Source organism: Orcinus orca, chromosome 6 (genome assembly GCF_937001465.1).
Source record: "Orcinus orca chromosome 6, mOrcOrc1.1, whole genome shotgun sequence".
Taxonomy (NCBI): Eukaryota; Metazoa; Chordata; class Mammalia; order Artiodactyla; family Delphinidae; genus Orcinus; species Orcinus orca.
In genome coordinates, this window is record NC_064564.1 from 115,714,279 (window position 1) to 115,734,060 (window position 19,782).

The 19,782-nt window shown below is 49.8% G+C and overlaps 1 protein-coding gene across 25 annotated transcripts in view; it reads left to right on the plus strand.

Annotated features, from left to right (window-relative positions):
- PRRC2B (proline rich coiled-coil 2B) overlaps positions 1-19,782 on the plus strand; it is an 87,276-nt gene that overhangs the window by 12,407 nt on the left and 55,087 nt on the right. For 20 of the 25 annotated variants that reach the window (XR_007478071.1, XM_049711379.1, XM_049711396.1 and 17 more), the window contains exons 2-4: positions 15,684-15,853; positions 16,694-16,871; positions 19,643-19,745. Coding sequence is in view for 24 of the 25 variants with exons in the window: in XM_049711379.1 (XP_049567336.1) it covers positions 15,739-15,853; positions 16,694-16,871; positions 19,643-19,745 (396 nt within the window). In the remaining variant the exon portion in view is untranslated. Of the gene's footprint in view, positions 1-11,879; positions 12,583-15,309; positions 15,452-15,683; positions 15,854-16,693; positions 16,872-19,642; positions 19,746-19,782 lie in introns of those variants that run through there. The other 5 variants (XM_049711380.1, XM_033426918.2, XM_049711382.1 and 2 more) reach the window with 5 other exon arrangements.

Here is a 19,782-nt window from a genome sequence, read left to right on the forward strand (position 1 = left end):
TGTATATTGAAATTGCCTTTTTGAGTTTTTTATTTAAAATTTTTTTCTGCTTGCTGGTAAGTTAACTGCATATTCAAAAGGTGAGATAGTCCAGTAGCTCTTTGCAGACTGCAAATAGATTTCTAGCTGGAGTCCTCTCAGGCTTCAGCTCAAGCCTGTGTGCCTGTGAGCTAGGTGGGTAGGGACTGACCCCACTGCTCATGAAGGAAGGAGCTGTAGCAGTTTAAGTTGGTCACTAGCGATGACGTTGGTCACTGGAACCATCAGGCAAGTGCTGTGCTTAGGGAGACTCAAGACAGACCCCTGTGGGTGAGGAGCCCGGAGCCCGCGCACACCCTGGGCCCACTGGACCCTGTGTTAAGAGTAGAGTTCCTACCTGATGCGGTGCACCCCGGGCCAGACTTGCCCTGCACGTTCACCACAGCCCCAGGGTACACACAGAGCCTGGGCCTACTGTGGATATTTTATTCTGGGCCTCAGGGCCCCTTGGTGGCTATCGTGGACCTCATAATCGCAGTAGCAGGCGTTTCTCTGAGTGCCAACTGAGTGCCAACACTTCTGGACCAGTGCCTAGATGTCAGACTGACCTGGGTTCAAGTTCAGGCTTTGCTATGCCCTAACTTGAAGATAGTGACCTTGGGCCAGTCATTTAACCTCACTGAGCCTTGGTGTCTTGTCTGTAAATTGAGGGTACAAATACCTTTCTCATTGTGGTTTATCTATTTTTTTCTTGTTTCAGGGACCTGCTGTTTTAAAATTCAGCTTTATTCAGATGTATTCATTAAATTACTTTTGGCTTTTTTCTTTGTGAATTATTTCTGCTTTCCTTCGTGTTCAGTTGTGTCTTTTTTTCTGACTCCTCGTATCAGATGCTTAATTTCATTCTTTTCTGTTAGGAATTTTAAGTTTTTAGATGATTAAATTTCCTCTGAGAACAAATTTGTCTCTGTTTCAAAAGTTTGGTGTGTAGTGTTCTTTTCTCCATCTGTGCTATTTTCAAGGTATTCTGCAGCTATGGTTTTGAATTCCCCTTTGAGTCAAAAGTTTTTTAAGACGGAGGTTTGAGTTTTCCAACTGATAAGGTTATTTTTTCTTCTGCCTTCATTATATCTTATTCTGTTGCGCTGTGGTCAGAGATTTTTGCTTTTCAGAATTTGGGGTTTTCCTTAAAGTCTCATTTGTAGTCACTTTTTGAACATGTTTGCTGATCTACCTTGATCAGATCATCTATTACTGTCTCTGTTACTGTTTTGAGTGGGCTTTGATCTATCAACGTGTAGCGATTGCTGTGTTTTCCATTTAAAATGTTTTTTTTTTTTTTTTTCATTTTAAAATTGCTCTGCAAATACAGGTTCGTGCTAGTTATATTTTCATCATGGATTGTCTCCCGACCCATGACTTTGTTCTGCTTCTTACTTTTTTTGTGTCTGGCTTCTTTTGTTCAATGTTATATATTTGTGAGTTTCACCCATGTAGTTGTGTGGCGTTTATTCCTTCTCATTTATTTTTTTTTCCAGTTTTATTGAGATACAGTTGATAAGCTGTACAGGATAATGATTTGACTTACATACACTATGAAATGATTACCACAGTAAGTTTAGTGAACATCATTTTATTGAATATATGGATACAAAATTAAAGGAATAGAAAAAAATTTTTTTCCTAGTGATGAGAACTCTTCAGATTTCTTCTCTAACAGCTTTCACATATAACGTACAGTGTGTTAATTATATTTCCATGTTGCACGTCACATCCCTGGTACTTATTTATCTTATGACTGGAAGTTTGTACCTTTTGACCACCTTCATCCAATTCCCCTTCCCCCTCCCTCCACCTCTGGTAACCACACATCTGATCTCTTTTTCTATGAGTTAGTTAGTTACTTAGTTACATAATTACTTTGTTTTTGGAGTATCATTGACCTACAACTCTGTATTAGTTCTTGGTACACAGTATAGTGATTCACTATTTCTGTGCATTTCAAAATGATGGCCACGATAAGCCTAGTTACCATCTGTCTGTTCCTTCTCATTGTTAAATAGTATTTTGTTATGTGAATATAATGTTTATTCATTCTAGCCGTGATAGACTTTTAGCTTGTTACCAACCGTTTTGAGTTATCCTGAATACTGCTGCCATTAACATTCTCACACATGTCTTTCGATTGCGTGTGTGTATGTGTTCTGTTGGGTTCATACCTAGGAATGGAATTGCCAGGTCACAGGGGAGGCATATGTTCAGCTTTAGTGGATGGCTGCCTGTTTTCCAGAGATGGTACCAATTGGCACGCCTACCAGCAGTGCAGGAGCCATGTCCTCCCTCCACACACTCACCTGCACTTGGCGTTGTAAAGATGTCAGTTCTCCCTGCACTGATCTCTAGATTCCATGTAATTCCAACCAAAATCCCAGCAGGCTTTTCTTTCCTCGTTGGTTGTTTAGAAATTGACAAACTGATTCTGAAATGTATATGAAAAGGCAAAGGGGCCAAGAATAATCAAAGCATCCTTGAAGAACAAAGCTGAAAGGACTAGATGTCAGGACTTTGTAAAAGCTACTGTAAGTAAGGCAGCACAGTGTTGGCAAAAGGATAGACAAATAGACTGATACAATAGAACAGAGATCTTGAAACAGACCGCACATAAGTAGTCATTTAATTTATGACAAAGGTGCCACTAGACAGATGGAAGAGGTGGCCTTTTCAAAAAAAAAGGTACTGGGAAAATTGGATTCTCTGTATGGGGGGCGGGGAAAGAATTTTCTACCTCAAATCGTATCCAGAATCAGTTTTAGGTAGATTATAGAGCTAAACATGAAAGAGAAAACAGAGATTCTAGAAGAAAACAGGAGAGTTCGATCTTGGAGAGGACAAAATTCTTTAAATAGGATACAGAAGGCACTACCAAGATAGAAAAGATTGACAAATTGAACTCTCTTAAACCTTCTTCTATCTTCTACTTTTTACAAATGCTTCCGTAAAATGCAACAAATACTGTTTTATAATTGCCCAGATACATTAGATAACCTGTTCCGTTTATCCGTTGGAACCCTCTGTCCTGCTCTCATCAGGACCGTTCCTCTCTTGCTGTAGTGCAGCTGCCATCTTGGGCTTTCTGTGGTTGTCACTCTGGTCTTGTCCTTCTGTGTTGGATCTCTTGTTTCTTTGATCCTATGTGTATGTATATCAGCTGGGGAATGTGAGCGTCAAATAACAACAACTGTCTTAAGCTGCTTTCAACAATAAGGAAATTTATTGGTTCAGGTAAGTAGAACTCTAGAGGTGGGCAGGTTCCAGATTGGTTGGTCCTGTGTGAGGTGTTGTCCCTAAGGAACCAGGTATCTTATTTGTCTGGGTGGGTCACTGGCAAGGGGGGGTGGGTTTCTCCCTTAGACAGGCATGCCCCTCCCCCAAGCTGGGTGTGGGTCAGCCTTCCAGCTGCTGTCTGCCTGGGAGAGGACTAGGTCACTTCCTCTGGAAAGGAAGAACGGAGAACTAGCTTCCAGAAAGGCAGGCAGGAATGGCTCCTGCAGCATATACCTCTGTCTTGGTTTTCTCTCTTGTTCATTAGAGTATCTTTCTCTGCAACTTTCTAAGAAGGTAAATAAATGTTTTGAGTCCTTGTGTGCATCTGAAAAAGTCTTTTTCTATCCCTGCACTTGACTTGGTCAGCTGGGGACTGGATTTCCGAGTGAAAATTGTTTTCTGGGGCGGGGGGAGGCGGGGATGATGCTGATGAGAATCACGGTGCTCCTGGGGACTCACTGCCGTTCCCCTTGTTCCTCCCTGGGACCTTTTTTGTGGGGGTGGAGGGAAGGTCGGCTTTCAGCAGCTTTTGGGTTCTTGTCTTCATCCCTAGCGCACTGAAGTTTCGTGTTGTACCTTGTGCTCCTTTTACACGCCTTACTCTGAGCACTGAGCGGGCCCTCGCAGCCTTGGGTACTTCAGCTCTGGGAATTTCTCTTGTAATTTTTATTTGATAATTTCCTTCCTTTTGCCTCTGTGTTTCTAGAAATCCTAGTTAGATTTGGATTCCTGGATTAATCTAATTCATCTCCTTGTTATATTTTCTGAGAGATCCTTGACTTTATCTTGCATTTCTTCTATTGAAGTTGAAGTTAAATTTTTAAAAAAAAATTTATTTATTTTTGGCTGCGTTGGGTCTTCGTTGCTGCGCTGCTGCGCGTGGGCTTTCTCTAGTTGTGATGAGCAGGGGCTACTCTTCGTTGCGGTGTGCGGGCTTCTCATTGCGGTGGCTTCTCTTGTTGCGGAGCACGGGCTCTAGGCGCGTGTGCTCAGTAGTTGTGGCGCACGGGCTTAGTTGCCCCACGGCATGTGGGATCTTCCCAGACCAGGGCTCGAACCCGTGTCCCCTGCATTGGCAGGCGGATTCTTAACCACTGCGCCACCAGCGAAGCCCCCCTCCAGGTTCTTTAGTTTACTTGGTTTCTGTCTTTTATTTGAGGTCTCAGACACAGCTGATTGGAAACTGGGTGGGTGGGTCAGAGGGGGCTCTTGGGAGTGAGGTGGGTGGGTGAGAAGCCACCCTTTTATTCTCCAGCCCCAAGGTCCGCTCTGTAGGTTTTCGAGAGAAGACTCCCTCTTTGCCAAGGGTGTGGAGGGAGGGAGGTAATTGGTTTGTCTACCAGCTCTTCTGAGAGGCCAAGAGCAGAGGGAGCCTCAGGCGCCTCTGGTTTGCTCCTCAGGTTTGTACTTAGCTTCTTTTTTTAGCTCCTTTCCTCACCCCCACCCCCTTTGACCCTGGTGTTCTCAAGTCTAGACTTCTCTTGTTTAATTTATCTGGGGGGGAGGGGCGGGCAGGGAGGCGATGTGGAGGCAGGCTCTTGCACATGCAGCCTCTCTGCAAGAGCTCCCAGCTTTACCCCCCCGTCCCCCCCGCAGTCTTCCAGGGCACCCACTACTCTTAGGACCTTCCCAGCTCTCTGGGGTCCTCAGTTCCTAGGATCTGTAATCTCCTAAGTCTATGACTACTTATGTCTGTTCTCTGCCAAAATCGTCCCTGTCTTTGGGGGTCTCTTTGTTGTCATTTTAGAGGGTTTTGGAAGGGTGAGCTATAAATGCCTGTGGTCCTTCTGCCATGTTTAAACAGAACATCCCTGTTTTCTAGATAGTTTCTGTGAATGAAGTGGAACTGAATTAGGGTCATTTCTGGGGTGTGTGTGCACATGTAGATAAGTACACAGTCACATTTATGTACGTATGTGTTTGCATAATTGTGTGTGTGTGTGTCAGTTATACCGCTCGGCTGCCACGTGATCAGCGGTGGTTGTCTTTTTGTGTCAGAACCTCCGGAGCCGCCGTTTGCCATAGAGGCTGCAGAGTGCTGTGAGGCCCTGAAGAAAGGGGGGTGGGGATGTCTGATCATTGGTCACTACCTCCTTGCAGAAAGTGAGCTCTCAGTCCCTGCTTTCTTGAGAAGGGAGGGAGCCTCAAGGTGCAGAGAGTGTAGAGGGGTGGGGGGGAGGGACAGGGCCTGTTTGAGGGGTCCCTTGTCTGTGCCACCGACTTCTCTTCACACCTTGGGGCCATTATCTCCAGTTCCCGCAACAGCCTTCCAAAGTAGAGCTTCTGTCCCCACTGTGGCATTTGGACTCACAGGCTCTTTCCATCCTGGCAGTGTGTGTGGAGAGAGAGCTGCTGCCTGGAGGAGGGAATTCATCCTTGTGGGGAGGGCTCGTGTCAGGGAGTTCATGTAGGCAGCAGTGGCTGTTACTTGGTGGATGATGGAATCAGTCTCTCTCTCTCTCTCTCTCTCTCTCTACCTCTCTACCCCCCTGTGTTCTTTCAGCAGTGAATGAATCTGTGAGAACCTGGGGTTTGGGAAGGTGGAAGGAATGCTTTCTCCTGGGCTAAAGAAAAGTACTTCCTGCCAAGTAGTCCTCCCTCTTCTAGAGCCCAGATGCTAGCTGCTACAGGTGACGTCATTCCTACGGGAAAGGTTTTGGGTGTAAACAAAGTCCCCGCTGGCTGGGACAGCATCCTGCATGTGCTTCTGCTTGGCCTGTCTGCGGTACTCCCTAAGCTTTCCTTAAAATCATTTTCAAAATTTTTTTAGACAAAGAGCAAATCTGTTTAGAATTTATATAGTGTCTTATGACCTTCATTGCTAAACTCTTGAAATAGGAAACAAAACCACAGTAGAATAGAGTAGCAGGAGGCAGGATAATTGGCACTGCAGCATGGTGGCCCCTGAATTTAAGTGACTTGTGCTGGTGAAGAGACATCCAGCAGTGTGACTGGGAGCTGGCCGACGGGTGACCACTTTTTACTTTTTTAAGGTTTTGCAGTTTTACTATATCAAGCGTACATTCCTTTTGTTGTAAAAACGTTATGGGTGAGCAAATGAGCAGGACCGCGGTTATCCACCTCCATGAGGCAGTCAGTCCTAACGCCAGCGTGTGCTTGCGTTGCATATCCCTGCTTATCGCCCCCAAATGGGAAACCTTGAGACTGGGGCAGTTTAGTGCTGTTTAAAATGGGGTCACAGTGGAGTGTTGATCTCGAGGGTCTTCTGAGCATTAGAGTGCATCTCTGTCTCCTGAGAATTAATTAAAGGGGTCCACAAGCAGATCCTAAACACCCGTGAATTTTCAGTCGTGGTTTTGAAGGTCTGCTCTCTGCACCAGGGCCCTTAAGCTGTGAGATGGCAAAGTGGGGTCAGGTCCCTGGAGCCCCAGGAGCCCAGGAGCCCAGAGGTAGGCGGGGAGTTGGAGGCTTCGCTGGTTGCATAGGAGTCTGGAAGGGTGAAGGAGTGTTGCAGGGCTGATGGTCGGGCAGAGCCAGGGTAGTAGCTGCCTACGGTCGAGAGCCTTCTAAGGGCGAGCGAGAACTGGGTCACGTGTTGTTCGTTCTTTCATTTATTCCTGATGTCAGACCTGTGAGGTGGGTAACAGTATATTCATATCCATTAAGTCAACAGAGAAACAGGCGAGTGTGGAGGCAAGATGCAAACCCCTGTTTTGGAGAAATGAAAGTGGCGGGGGATGGGGCGGGATGAGACTGGGTGGTGGTTTGGGGCCGTGTGTTGGCTTAGAGCAGCGGTCCCCACCGTTTCTGGCACCAGGGACCGGTTTCACGGAAGACAGTTTTCCCACGGACGGGGTCTGGGGGGTGGGGTGGGGGGGGCGATGGCTCAGGCAGTAATGCCAGCACTGGGGGAGTGGCAGATGAAGCTTCGCTCGCCTCCTGCTGTGCGGTCTGGTACCAGTCCACGGCCCAGGGGTTGGGGACCCCTGGCCTAGAGGGTTTGGATTTGACCCCGGAGCAGTGGGATGAGGTTGGAGGTGTCTGAGCAGGTGCTTGTGACCTGGTTTGGCTCTGGTGGAAGGGTTGAGGGCAGGACGGGGAGCGCTGACTCTGAGGCTCAGGGAAGCAGGGGTGGGGCTTGCAGCCCCTGAAGTGTGCAGGAGAGCTGGGGATGGGGAAGTGCTTTGGTCCCTGCAGCTCAGGCCTTCGTCCTTATTTTTAATTGCTGTAGGTTCCTAAGGTGTTGCTGTTCCCTCAGAGGTGTGGACCTCTTCGGGTGGTGGCTCGAGTCTCCTTTAACCCCAGCCCTTTGTTGGTCCTCAGGCCTTTATTTGCAGGCAGCTTGTTCTTGGAGAGGTTTGTGCTGGCCTGTCCCGCAGAAACCTCACCTGCCTGGGCTCCTGCAGGTGGGTTGCCTGGGCCCAGGCTCCAGCTTTGCAGGTGGGCCAGCTCCTGCCTCCTAGGGGCTGGAGAGGTGTGGGGCCCTGTGCTTCTGGTGGGCCGCCCTGGTTTTCTGACTGGGGCCCTGTAGGGAGCCCCTGGAGGCTGGAGGTGTGGAGTTGGTCATGCTGTTGCTGAGTGAGGGTGCAGAAGCTTCCCTGCAAAGCCAGGTGGGATTCCCCATCCCCACCCCCCACTCCTGCCTCGTCCTGGGGCATAGTCCAGGGGGATACACGAACCCCTTTTTGTTGAATCCATTTTACTGTGATGTATTCTTTTCCACATCTGATTCTCCCTTTAGACTAGGAGTCAGCCAACTGCAGCCCCAAATCCAGCCCCCACTCCTGTTGTTGTAAATAAAGTTTTATTGGAACCCAGCTCTGCTGCTTTGTTTATGTTTGTGGTTGCAGCAGCGCTGGGCGGTTGAGTGGCGGTGATGGAGATGCTGCTGTCTGGAGCCTGCTCTGGAGGGCAGGCTGGGGTCTCGTTGCTTCCACACCCCCAGTAGCCCCGTGTCTGCTACACAGAGCGGGCAGCACACATCTGATAACTTGAACTAGGTGATGTGGGGCGTCCCCCGTGTTGAAGTTTTTTTTTTTTTGGCAGTGTTGGAGAAGGATGGAATTGTTTATTCATCTTGTACCCAGATTTTGTGGGGGATGGTTCTTTATGTTCTGACTGAGACTGGACAAGCATACTGTCTGACGCCCAGGGCCTTTACTGACCCACGTGCTTGTTTCCTGACCTGTTTATCCGGACTGCTCTCAGCTTCCCTTCCTGTTTGATTACGCTTTCCTTTTTCTCCACGCCGGCCGGGGGCTTCTGCTTGTGTCTCGAGCCGGTGGCACTTAGTCTGAACGTGCTGTTTCTGTGGCTCGTGGGTCTTCCCCGGTGACTGACCACCTCCACTCTGAGAGGTGGGGTCCAGGCTGGAGCTCGCATTGGGTCCTTCATTGTCGGTGGTGATGGCTCCAGGTGTCCTGAGGATTGAGGACTGCTTAGGAAAGCAGGTGATGTGACCAAGTGTTACCGGGCTCAGGGAGACCTGTGAAAAGCCGGGGTTTGCCCCGGTGTAAATCTGGCTGTGGGCAGCACCTGCGCGTATAAAAGGTTCATCTTTGAATGGCTTGTCCGGTCCGGTCATCCGTGCAGTCGCCCAGAAGGCAGCCTTGAGCTGGCGCTGCCCTGCGTCAGAACCAGTGCACTCGCCCTCCCATGGACAGAGCCTCAGCAGCCTGACATCAGGGCCCCTCTGTGGCCTGGTGTTCCTGCCCAGGCTCCAGCCTGTGACCCTGGGCAGGGACTTAGTGTCCTCCTCTGTAAAGCAGGCTGATGACAGTAGTGTCTTCCCGAGAGGATGGAGGGCAGTGAGTGTCAGCAGGATGCCGGCCTGCCTTGAGCGCGGAGCGCTTCCCCGGGGAGTCCCTGGCTGGGCGGGCGTCTGCCGCTGGCTGGTACCCAAGTGGGAGTGAAATGAATCCTGTTACTCGGAAATGGCTTTTGATAAGCTGGAGGGCGGGAGGTCCTCCCTCTGGTGGACCGAGGGCAGGCGTCTGGTGACCTGCTGGACGGCTGGGCCTGCCGTCTGGAGGCTCGGCGCCTGGTGACTAAGTTGCCCTTGTTGGTGAATCTTTCTGGTTGTATTGCTCCAGCAGAGCCTGGGCCTCTCAGCACTTCTGTAGGTGACTTGCCAAAACGGGCAGACTTGGAATTGTGTTAAAATGTCCTTTGCTTCGTTCCCCAAAGCTGTCTTCACACGGATTTGGGGTCCTTCTTTCCTGTTTCTTTTAGGCGAGCCATTTTCACAGCCTCGGGGCCCAGGCGGGGCCACAGGTGGCTGCGTGGGAAGGCAGGCTTCCAGCAGTGGGGGCAGGACTAGGGACGGTGCTCCCTTGGCTCGTAGCTGCTTTATATGTAATACCGAGCTTCCAAATTAGATCTTGTTTAGGAAAAAAAAAATACAGAAATGAATTCTGTTGCCTAGAAAAGGAAGAGCAAGCAGCGTGAAAGCCGTGGCTGTGCTCCAGGCTTGGTCTGTGCTGCCTGCAGAACCCGGTGTCTCAGCCGACTCGTCCGGATCCTGGCACCACGAGGCAGGCTGGGATGGACACGCCTCTGACCCACCCAGAAGTGTGTTCCCTCGCCTCCCCAGCTTCATGAGTCACACCCCCATGTTTGCCTGCAAGTCTCTCTGTTATCTGACAGGCTAATGGAGCACGTGCGCAGCGCGTGTGTGTGTGTGTGTGTGTGTGTGTGTGTGTGTGTGTGTGTGTGTGTGTGTGTGTGTGTGTGTGTGTGTGTGAAAACCGAGGGGCAAGCAGAGTAGCCAGATGGGTGTGGGGCAGAGCTGGGCCCCAAACCTGACACGGATTCGCTGGAGGAGGTACATACCTGCAATACCGTTGGGGAAACCAGAGTGTTCTTATTTGTATTTTGGATTTGTATCCAGTGAAATCTGGCTTAATAAATGAACCCTTGCATGCCCTGAGGCTGGTGTCTGTAATCTTGCTTTGTAAAGGGCCGGGTAGTAAATAGTTGTTGCTTTGTGGAGCATGCTGGCCTCTTGCACATTCTTTAGGCTGACTGTAATTTGCCCACCCTGCTCTAAGAGAGAACTGGGGCTGAAGGGTGTTCATCTGTGCAGTCTGACTGTGGAGCGCTGCAGTGAACGACCATCGACCATCAGGCCCCCTCCCCACAGGTGTTGTCTCCGTAGCAATGGTGGCTCAGTAGCGTTGCTTGTTAGCACCCCAGATTGCTATAGAAATACAGGATCCAGTCCGATGTGTGGTGAGACATGGCTGCTTTGACAGTAAGTTGTGTGATTCCATGGCTGTGGGTTATTAACATTGACATGGGTTTTTTTTTTTTTTATCTTTTTTTGTTTACATTGACATGTTTGATTTTAGAACCCGCTGGCATTTGTGAAATCTTGTCTTGGCCCCTCAGTTCTGTAGGTGGGGAAGCTGAGGTCTAGAGAGGCCAGTAGTGTGCCCAGCAGGTGCAAAACTTGGTTAAAAAGTGGGAGAAGGGTCCCTCCAAAAAGTGCACGTATGGGTTTAGTTGCAGACGTTAGTCCAGTGTGCTCCCTGTTTTGGCTTCACGGAGGGGCTCTTTTCAAAAGGAATAGAAAGCATATTCCCTGAACATAGTAGGTGCTGAGTAGGTGTTGGCTGAATGGCTGAATTTATTTAGAGGACGTAGTTCAAGCAACAGCTGTTGACCAACTGATACCTCTTAGTGCCCCTTGGCCAGGGTTTTCTTTATTGTTTTCTGGGGTGCAGGAAGCGGGGGTACAGTCAGGCTCCGGTCTCCTAGTGCTCCCTGAGGGTGAGTGTGGGGACTGGTCAGTTCGGAGAAGCGTGGTGTCACCGGGAAGACCCACTGAGAGCTCTCTGTGTCTACTCTAACCTCTGCCCATGGACCCAGGAAGTACAGAATCAGAGAAAGATCGGTTTGTATCAGTGAACTGGCAGAAGTTTGGACTGACAGGCTTTTTTTTTAAGATTTATTTTTTATTGAGGTAACATTGGTTTATAACATTATATGTTTCATGTGTACAACCTTATATTTCTACTTCTGTATGCCCCAGTGCGTGCCCACCACCATGTAGTCTCTGTCCGTCACCAGACGTTGATCCCCTTTGCCCATTTCGCCCTCTCCCCACCCCTTCCTTTCCGCTAACCATTGCTCTGTTCTCTGTATCTGTGTTTTGTTTGCTTTGGTCTGTTCATTTATTTTTTCTGTTTGTTGGTTTGGTTTTTATACTCCACACATGAGTTGAGATCACACAGTGCTTGTCTTTCTCCGTCCGACTTATTTCACTCAGCATAATGCCCTCAAGGTCCATCCATGTTGTCACGCATGGCAGTTTCATCTTTTTTATGGCTGAGTAGTATTCCATTGTGTGTGTATACCACATCATCTTCATTCATCCATTAGGCTATTGCAAATAATACTGCAATGAACATAGGGGTGCATGTAGCTCTTCAAATTCGTATTTTCATATTCTTTGCATAAATTTCCAGAAGTGGGATTGCCAGCTCATATGGTAGTTCTGTTCTTAGTTTTTGAGGAATCTCGATACAGTCTTCCATAGTGGCTACACCAATTTACATTCTTGTGGATTGACAGTTTTTTTTTTTTTTTTTTTTTTTTTTTTTTTTTTTTTGCAGTACGCGGGCCTCTCCTGCTGTGGCCTCTCCCGTTGTGGAGCACAGGCTCTGGACGTGCAGACCCAGCGGCCATGGCTCACGGGCCCAGCCGCTCCGCGGCATGTGGGATCTTCCCGGACCGGGGCACGAACCCGTGTCCCCTGCATTGGCAGGCGGACTCTCAACCACTGCGCCACCAGGGAAGCCCGGATTAACAGATTTTAAGAAGACTTTCTAGTACTATCTATAGAAACAAGAATTTTTCTGGTCAAGTTTCAGAATTATAAGACATTTGATTTTTTAAAATCAAGCATGTTGGGCTTCCCTGGTGGCTCAGTGGTTAAGAATCCGCCTGCCAGTGCAGGGGACACGGGTTCGAGCCCTGTTCCGGGAAGATCCCACATGCCGCAGAGCAACTAAGACCGTGTGCCACAACTACTGAGCTTGCACTCTGGAGCCCGTGAGCCACAACTACTGAGCCCACGTGCCACAACTACTGAAGCCTACGCGCTTAGAGCCTGCGTTCTGCAATAAAAGAAGCCACTGCAATGAGAAGCCTGCGCACCGCAGCAAAGAGTAGCCCCTGCTCTCTGCAGCTAGAGAAAGCCTGTGCACAGCAGCAGAGACCCAACGCAGCCAAAAATAAATAAATACAATAAAAAAAATTTTTTTAAATCAAGCATGTTAAGATTTAATGTAGCAATTTGATGGCCCAGGATGTCTGGTGAATAATTTTTATTTCTCTTTGTTGGTTTGGTTTTTAATTTAGTAAAGAACTAGTTATCTGGATTTAAATGAATGATGCGGCATCTGTAGTCCTGCAAGTTGTGTGGCTGGGAAGGAGACATCACTGGCTTTGTTCAGAAGTGTTTGTAGGTTCAGTGGTCAGGTGAAAGTTGTGGTCAGAGACAGCAGAGATGTAGCTGTAAGTTAGCATTTTCCATCATTGTGCTGAAGTGAGGGATTCTGGAACGTGCTTCTTATTAATCGGCTGTGTGACCGTGGGTGAGTCCCGTCATCTCTGTAGGCTGGACTTTGGGTGGAGCGTGTGTCCATTTTATCCTCTGCTGTATCCCAGTCCCAGCTCAGGGCTTGGGCACATGACAGTGCCTGCCTAGTAAAAACGTGTTGAATAAACGATTGTAATACTTTTCTGTGGTCGCTGTGACAAATTACCACAAATCTCGTGGCTGAAAACAGCACAGATGTGTTCTCTCCGAGTTGTGGAGGTCAGAAGTCTGAAATGAATCTTGCTGGGCTGAAATCGAGGTGTCGGCTGGGCTGGGCTCCTTCTAGGGCATGCTCTGGGGGAGAATCCGTTCCCTGGCCTTTTCCAGCTTCTAGAGGCGGCCTGCATCCCTCTGCTCGTGGCCCTCTTCCAACTTTAAAGAGCACCCCTCCGGCCTGTGCTACTGTTGTCAACCGCTTAGGGTCTGACCCTCCTGCCTCCCTCCTGTAAGGACCCTTGTGATTACCTTGAGCCCACCCAGGTAATCCAGGATAATCTCCCCAGCTCAATATCCTTAATTTCATCACACCTTTGCCTGAGAAGGGGACATATTCTCGGGTTCTGGGAATTAGGACGTCAACGTTTTTGTTATTCAGCAGGTCACACTAGTTTGTAAAGAGTGCCAGCAGTCCCTCAGTATCCCATTTATAGCCCATGGAATGGTCTCCTATGGATGAATAAAAGACTCCATCCCTCTGCCGGGGCCCCTCCTTGGACCCCCGCTGGAGCTGTAGGGCCTCTTCAGGGCTGCCCTCTCAGGCTGCCCCATACATTTCCCACCTGGAAACCTTCAAAAGTGCTTATTTAAGGCTTTTCCTTTTACACCCAGAGTCAGCAAGTTTGCAGGCCACTTGTCCTGTTGCATATTTTTTGTTTCTTTAAAAGCAGTATGAAAAATGTAAAAAAGCAAGTAATTTTTAGCTTGAGGGCCTTACAAAACAGGCCATTGGCTGGGACCCTGACTGGTGTTTGCCAGCCCCTGTTTTAGACTGAGCTGTGCAGGCTGGGGCCACGTGTGGCCGTCACCTTGGTGGCAGTCTCAAGGACTTTTGTTCATAGTGGAATGTGTGTGTGCCCATGGGTATTGGGAGGGATTCATGTTCCTACCCCAGTGATCTTTTCTGTTGGTTTGATATGACAAGTGTCTAAAATTAAGATCTCATCTAGTCTTAATGGAGAAGTTCAGGTTGTTTTCCATTTGAAAGCCTAGTAATTACTGGTCTGACACAGACACGATACAGTCCCTTTCCTGGAGGAGGGGCTTACAGCCCAGTCGGGGGAAGCAGCCAGGGGAGGTTATTACTAGTTCTGACTTTGGCAGAAACTCACTGGATCCAGCTTCGGGGAGGGAGATTTAAAGATAAAGGGGTGTGTTCTGGAACCCTTGGCATCAGAACTCGAATTTGGACACTTTTGGCTGGTTTCCCTCCCTGTCATCGCTGTTCCTTGCTCCTGGTACGGGAGGCAGGCACTGGGGAGGGTGGCTGGCATCGAGTGCTCTCACGTGTAAACTTGGCGAGCACCTGAGCGTTTCTGCTGGTTTGTTTCTTCGTGGAGCCCTGTCTCCTGGACACTGCAGTGTGGTCCGCTTCCTGGGGATTGGGTGCTGCACGTGAGCCTCTCCCTTGGCTGGCTCTTGCTGCACCTGGTAGGTGACCCCTGCACATCCTGTGCAGCTCAGGACGCTCACCCCTAGGCATCCATTGAGGTGCCTGAGTGTTTCCGGATACACATTGCGTGCTTATCTGTTCCTGTACCTGAGACAGTGACCAGCGGGTCTTGAGTATCAGGTTTCATGTGAAATGAATGAAAGGATGGATGTACCCAGCTCACTGGATGTGCTCTTCTGGCCGGCGTGGCTTCAGAATAGGATCAAATGACAGACCTTCGTGCTGCAGCTGCACCAAGTGCCTGTTATGAGTCATGGATGTTTTCACAGTTACCTCCGTCCTGTCATTTTACCGACATGCCCAAACTGGTGCTTTAGCTTTCTTTTCCATACACTAATTCTAATGGGAGGTAATGGTCACTTGTACAAGTTTTAGTTTTCCATGGTCAAGTTTAGAGCCAGTGAGGCCAAGGGTGAGGGTGGAATAAAAGGCACTGGAGCTGGCACGTGGCCTTACTGAGTATTGAAATGGATGAGCGAGGAAGTGAATGAGGAAAGTGCTCCTAGAGGAGCCTGTAGAAAGTTAGAAGGTGGCAGAGGGGAAAAGCTTCTTCCTTGGTCGGTTTTTCAAGACGTTCTCTGAGTGGAAGGCAGGAGTGGATGGTGAAGCCGCGGGGGCTCTGCACCGGGAGGCCTGCTCTCTGTTTGCCCCGTCTGCATCTCGGAGTGCTGGTCCTTTAGTGTGAAAGGTACCTGCACCCGGCTGTTCCTGGGTGATTTCCTGACTGTGTGCTTCCCTTTGCTTTGGGTTTGCTCATCCTTGAAATGGACAGTAGCCTTCCATAAGGACGACCTTATTTTCGATGTGACGCGGATGTGCTACAAGGGGCGAGCATTTGTTTTTCCACCTTGCGGAGCTGTCCTTGACTCAGGGAGCGGACTCGGTGTGCAGAAGTTTACATCTCAGTGTGGCTGGTGAGTGATAAGAGTCAGCTGCTTTTCAGGCAGGGAGGGTTCTTAGCGTTGCTCTTTAAATGTGAGCAAGGCTGCCCGTGCGCGCTAAGGGCAACTTTCTAGGGACAGAGTCCGTCCAAAGCGTTCTTCAGATCTTTAAGGAGATCCGTGAGCCCTGAACGATTCCGTCCACTGGATCAGAGGTTCTGGTGGATTAACACTCTTTTTGTTTTTTTTTCCCCCCACTTCAAAGGCAGATCAGGAGCGGTGCCGAGAAAAATTTCCTTACTAGATGACATTTCATCGCAATGTCCGATCGTTTGGGGCAAATAACCAAGGGCAAGGATGGGAAAAGCAAGTATTCGACTCTCAGCCTGTTTGATAAGTATAAAGGAAAATCAGTAGACTCGATCAGATCCTCAGGTAAGAGGGGGTTGGAGGCCAGTTCCTTATGCTTTCCCTTAAGCGAGAAGCTCCAGGTCAAGGATCAGGAAAACCTAGAGTCCCCTGTCTGGTCAGACAGGAATGGTCCATGCAGACCAGTCTGCTGGGCACGTGGAGGTCATCCTGTAGTTCAGGGGAAACACGTCACCCTCTGCTCCTAATTGATGTATGATTTCAGAGCCTGGAATATCCTGACTCTGCTGTACTAGGATTATTTCCTCCTCTGTCTTATCTTATTGAAGCCATGGATATTTTGAGCCCGATGGGCAGAATGGAATTTAATTTGCATTAGAGTTACCCCTTTAGGTTTCATGGTTCTAATATTCCGGAGCTTGGCGGGGAAAGTTCCTGTTGATTCTGTCCACACCCCTTGAGAATTTTATGAATGCCGGGGGCCCTGCTCAGGCTTGGCTTGGGTCTAGGCGAGGCTGTCCCTTCAGTCCTGCTGTAACGAGGCCAGAGCAGTCTCCCCTCTGCACAGGGCTAGTCATTCTGTGGGATGGAGGTTTCTAGGCCTGGCCCCTCCCCCATGTCCTAAACGCCCTGAGCCTTCTGCCCACGAGCAAACTGGAAGCCTCCGCACAGACTTCAGCAGCTCCTGTGTCTCTGAAGTCCTCGGTGAAGGGCTTGTAAAAGGACTGACTACAAGTGACCACCAAGCACTTTTTGTGTGTTTGCGTGGCGGGTCTGTCCCTTGTTTGTTGTTTGGTTGCCTCTGTCATTATCCTCTAGAGTTTGGAAGAGCAGCTGAATGAACCCGGCATCTTTCCTTCCATGACTTTCTGTGCAACATCTCTTTCCACCTCTCCCTCCACACAGTTATTCCTAGACATGGCTTACAGAGTCTCGGGAAAGTTGCCACAGCCCGGCGTATGCCACCGCCTGCAAACCTGCCAAGCTTGAAGTCTGAAAACAAAGGAAACGACCCCAACATCGTTATAGTACCCAAGGACGGGACGGGATGGGCAAACAAGCAGGATCAGCAAGACCCAAAGAGGTGAGAGCAGAGGGGCGGGCGGAGGGCCGGGAGCTGGAGCTGCGTCCGTGGCCGGCCCCCTCTCCTCCTGCAGGGGCAGCTCTGGAGAACTGGGCAGGTTCCAAAGGAAGCTTCTTTCACCCCGACTCCTGCTACTTAGCAGTTTCTTGCTCCCTGCCTTCATTTTTCCTGGCTCTGGGAGCCGATGCAACAGTGTTTCTGTGAGCTGCCTTTCCCTGGTGACCAGTGTCCCCTGTGCCTTGTTAAGAAGGGCTCACCTCTCCCAGAGGAGCCACTGTGGGGAGAGCTGAGTGCTTCACCTGGTTGGGGTCCCTGGGTGCTGGGCCCCAGGTAGAGAAGGTGGAGCCGTCCCAGCTGTTGGGGCAGCAGCGCCCCACACAGGTGTCTGCACATGCTCTGTAGGACTCAGTTACGAGGACAGCCGCCCCAGTCCAGGCACTCGGGGTCAGCGCGCAGCCTCCCTGCAGGGCCACCCTCTGCCGGCACAGCACTTACGGGAGCCTTAGGAGGCCCGGGATCTGGCACAGAGATCATCATTAGAGGGAGGTTGTGTGGTGGCGCTGAAAGCACGAGTGTGCCGCCTGAGCCTTCGTTCCTCCTTCCGTGGCCCGTGGCCCGGCTGCGTTCCAGCCAGCGGTAGGGTGTCCAGGAAAGAGGATTGGGGTTTGCGCTGGGAGGGGTTTGGGGAAGGACGGGGCCTCTCTGAGGCTGGCAGGCAGAGCCCTGCTGCTGGGCTTGGCCGTGAAAACAGAGCAGTCCAGCCTCATACCCTCTCCTGCCCTGTGTTTCCCCTGTGGTCTGGCTGCTGATTGATACTCAGGACCCAGAAAGTAAAAGTGGCCCAGAGCACAGCCTGCCAGCCAGGGTCCTTTTCTCTAATTGGAAGTGGCCAATAGCTTCTGTAAAACTTCTGTAGTTACTTCAGACAATATGTAGAGAGTGAGCCAATAATTCGCTCAGATGATCAGTAATAACTGAAATTTTAAGACAGTTCCTAACCGTTGGCTTAGGGATCATCATCCTGATTGACGGTATAGTGTGACTTTTAGAACTGGACAGATGTGTGTGATTTCCAGCCAGGCCATTTGTGGGACCTGGTTTATTTGACTTCTGAGCATCATTGTCCTCCTGTGAAGTACAAATAACACCTGGTTCCGGGGGTGGCTACAGGAAATGGATGAGATTTGCCCAAGTCACGGGTTTAGCACAGGGCCTGGCACAGAGGTGATACGTGGCGGATGTCCTCATTCTGTTCAAGTGTAGACGCTGCAAACAGCTCAGTGTAAGCGTTGAAATGCCTCTGCTACTGAAAGTTCTAGAGAGAGAGGACAAAGCCTTGCTCCCTCCTTTTATCCAGTCTTATGTACCAGTAGCATCGAAAGCGTCAGGCATCTTCAACGAGGCCAGTGTGCTGAAGCATGTTTGCCAGCCAGAGGTGAAGAGTGAGTGTTGGCGGGGGCAGCAGACCCCGGCGCTGCTTCTCTGCCTCCCCTGGGCCACATCCTCACGAGGCTGTCAGGGAGGTGGCCGAGTAGGGGGGCCACACCTGCTGGGACTCAGTGTTTGGAGACCACAGAAGTGACACCACCTGGAAGCATCTATTTCAGGTAGAAGGTGATGTGAGAGAGGAGGGTCAGTGGCCTTCATTGTGTAATAATCACAGGTGGTGAGTTACTCGGTTGAGTAAGCCTTGGATGTGTGTAGAATTTGCCTTCAGCTGAGCCACCGGCATTGGGTGGATTCTGGCCAGGGGATTGCTGTCCTCCTTGAAGCTCGTCGCATGGAAGGTTGAACAGAACGAGTGACTGGAAGGCTGCAAGTTGGCAGAAATCTTCCTTCAGAACCCTTTCTTATTGCTCTCAGAATATGACTTGTGGGGTATAGATCGACAGACGCACCTTTGCTGGAGGGTAGCTCCACGGTATCTTTTAAACTTTAAAACGTCTTTTGATCCAGCTGTCCCACTTCTAAGAACTTAGACTACTGAATTGCGTACACACAAGTTTGCCAAGATGTGTACACAAAAATGCTCATTGCAGTTTTATCTGTAATAGAAGAAAAATTGGAGGTTGGCACTTTGTGGCCCATCCACCTGTACTGTGTCATTAAAAGAAAGCAGTAGATCCATGTGTGTTGTCACGAAAAGATGTCAAGGGCATTGAGTAAAACACGAGTTGCTGGACTGTGTGTATGGTGTTACCCTACTTGTGTTACAAAATGCTATGCTAATATACGTAGAAAAATCTGCTTGAGTTTCTCTCCGGAGGATGAGATCGTGACAAATTCTGTGTTACATGTATTTATTTATTTTTATCATGAGCATATATTTCTTTTATAAGCCAAGAGAAGGTTTAAAAAAAAAAATCTGCTCATGCTTCAAAGAGATCAGCCCCTGAGGAGCTGTGAGCTCTTGGTCAGGAGCGAGGGGCGGGAGCTCCGAGCCCATTCCCTGCCCCGACGCAGTCTCCCTCGTGACATGTCCTCCATCACTTCGTTGTTGGCCGTGAGCTTTCAGTCTTCGCAGACAGAAGGCTCTGTGGAAAGGCAGAGGGCTGGCCTGTCCTATCAGGCGTCGGTGAGCAGACCTCACAGGTGGTCCAGTTTCTCGTTGCCTTGGCCAGCCTAGGAGTCCGCCGGGGAAGGTATCTTTATTGGCCAGAGGAGGTCTTGCTCCCAGCCAGCGAGCAGCCGTGTCTCTCGGGAATGTGGAGGGACCTTGTGGGCTTGGCCGGTGCCTGTCTAATTCCTGTGTGTGTCCTGCCTTTGTCTAGTTCCAGTGCGACGGCCTCTCAGCCGCCGGAGTTGCTGCCGCAGCCGGGTTTGCAGAAATCTGTCTCCAATTTGCAGAAACCGACACAGTCGATCAGTCAGGAGGTAGGTGCTGGGGACCCGGTCCCGATGCTTGCCTAGG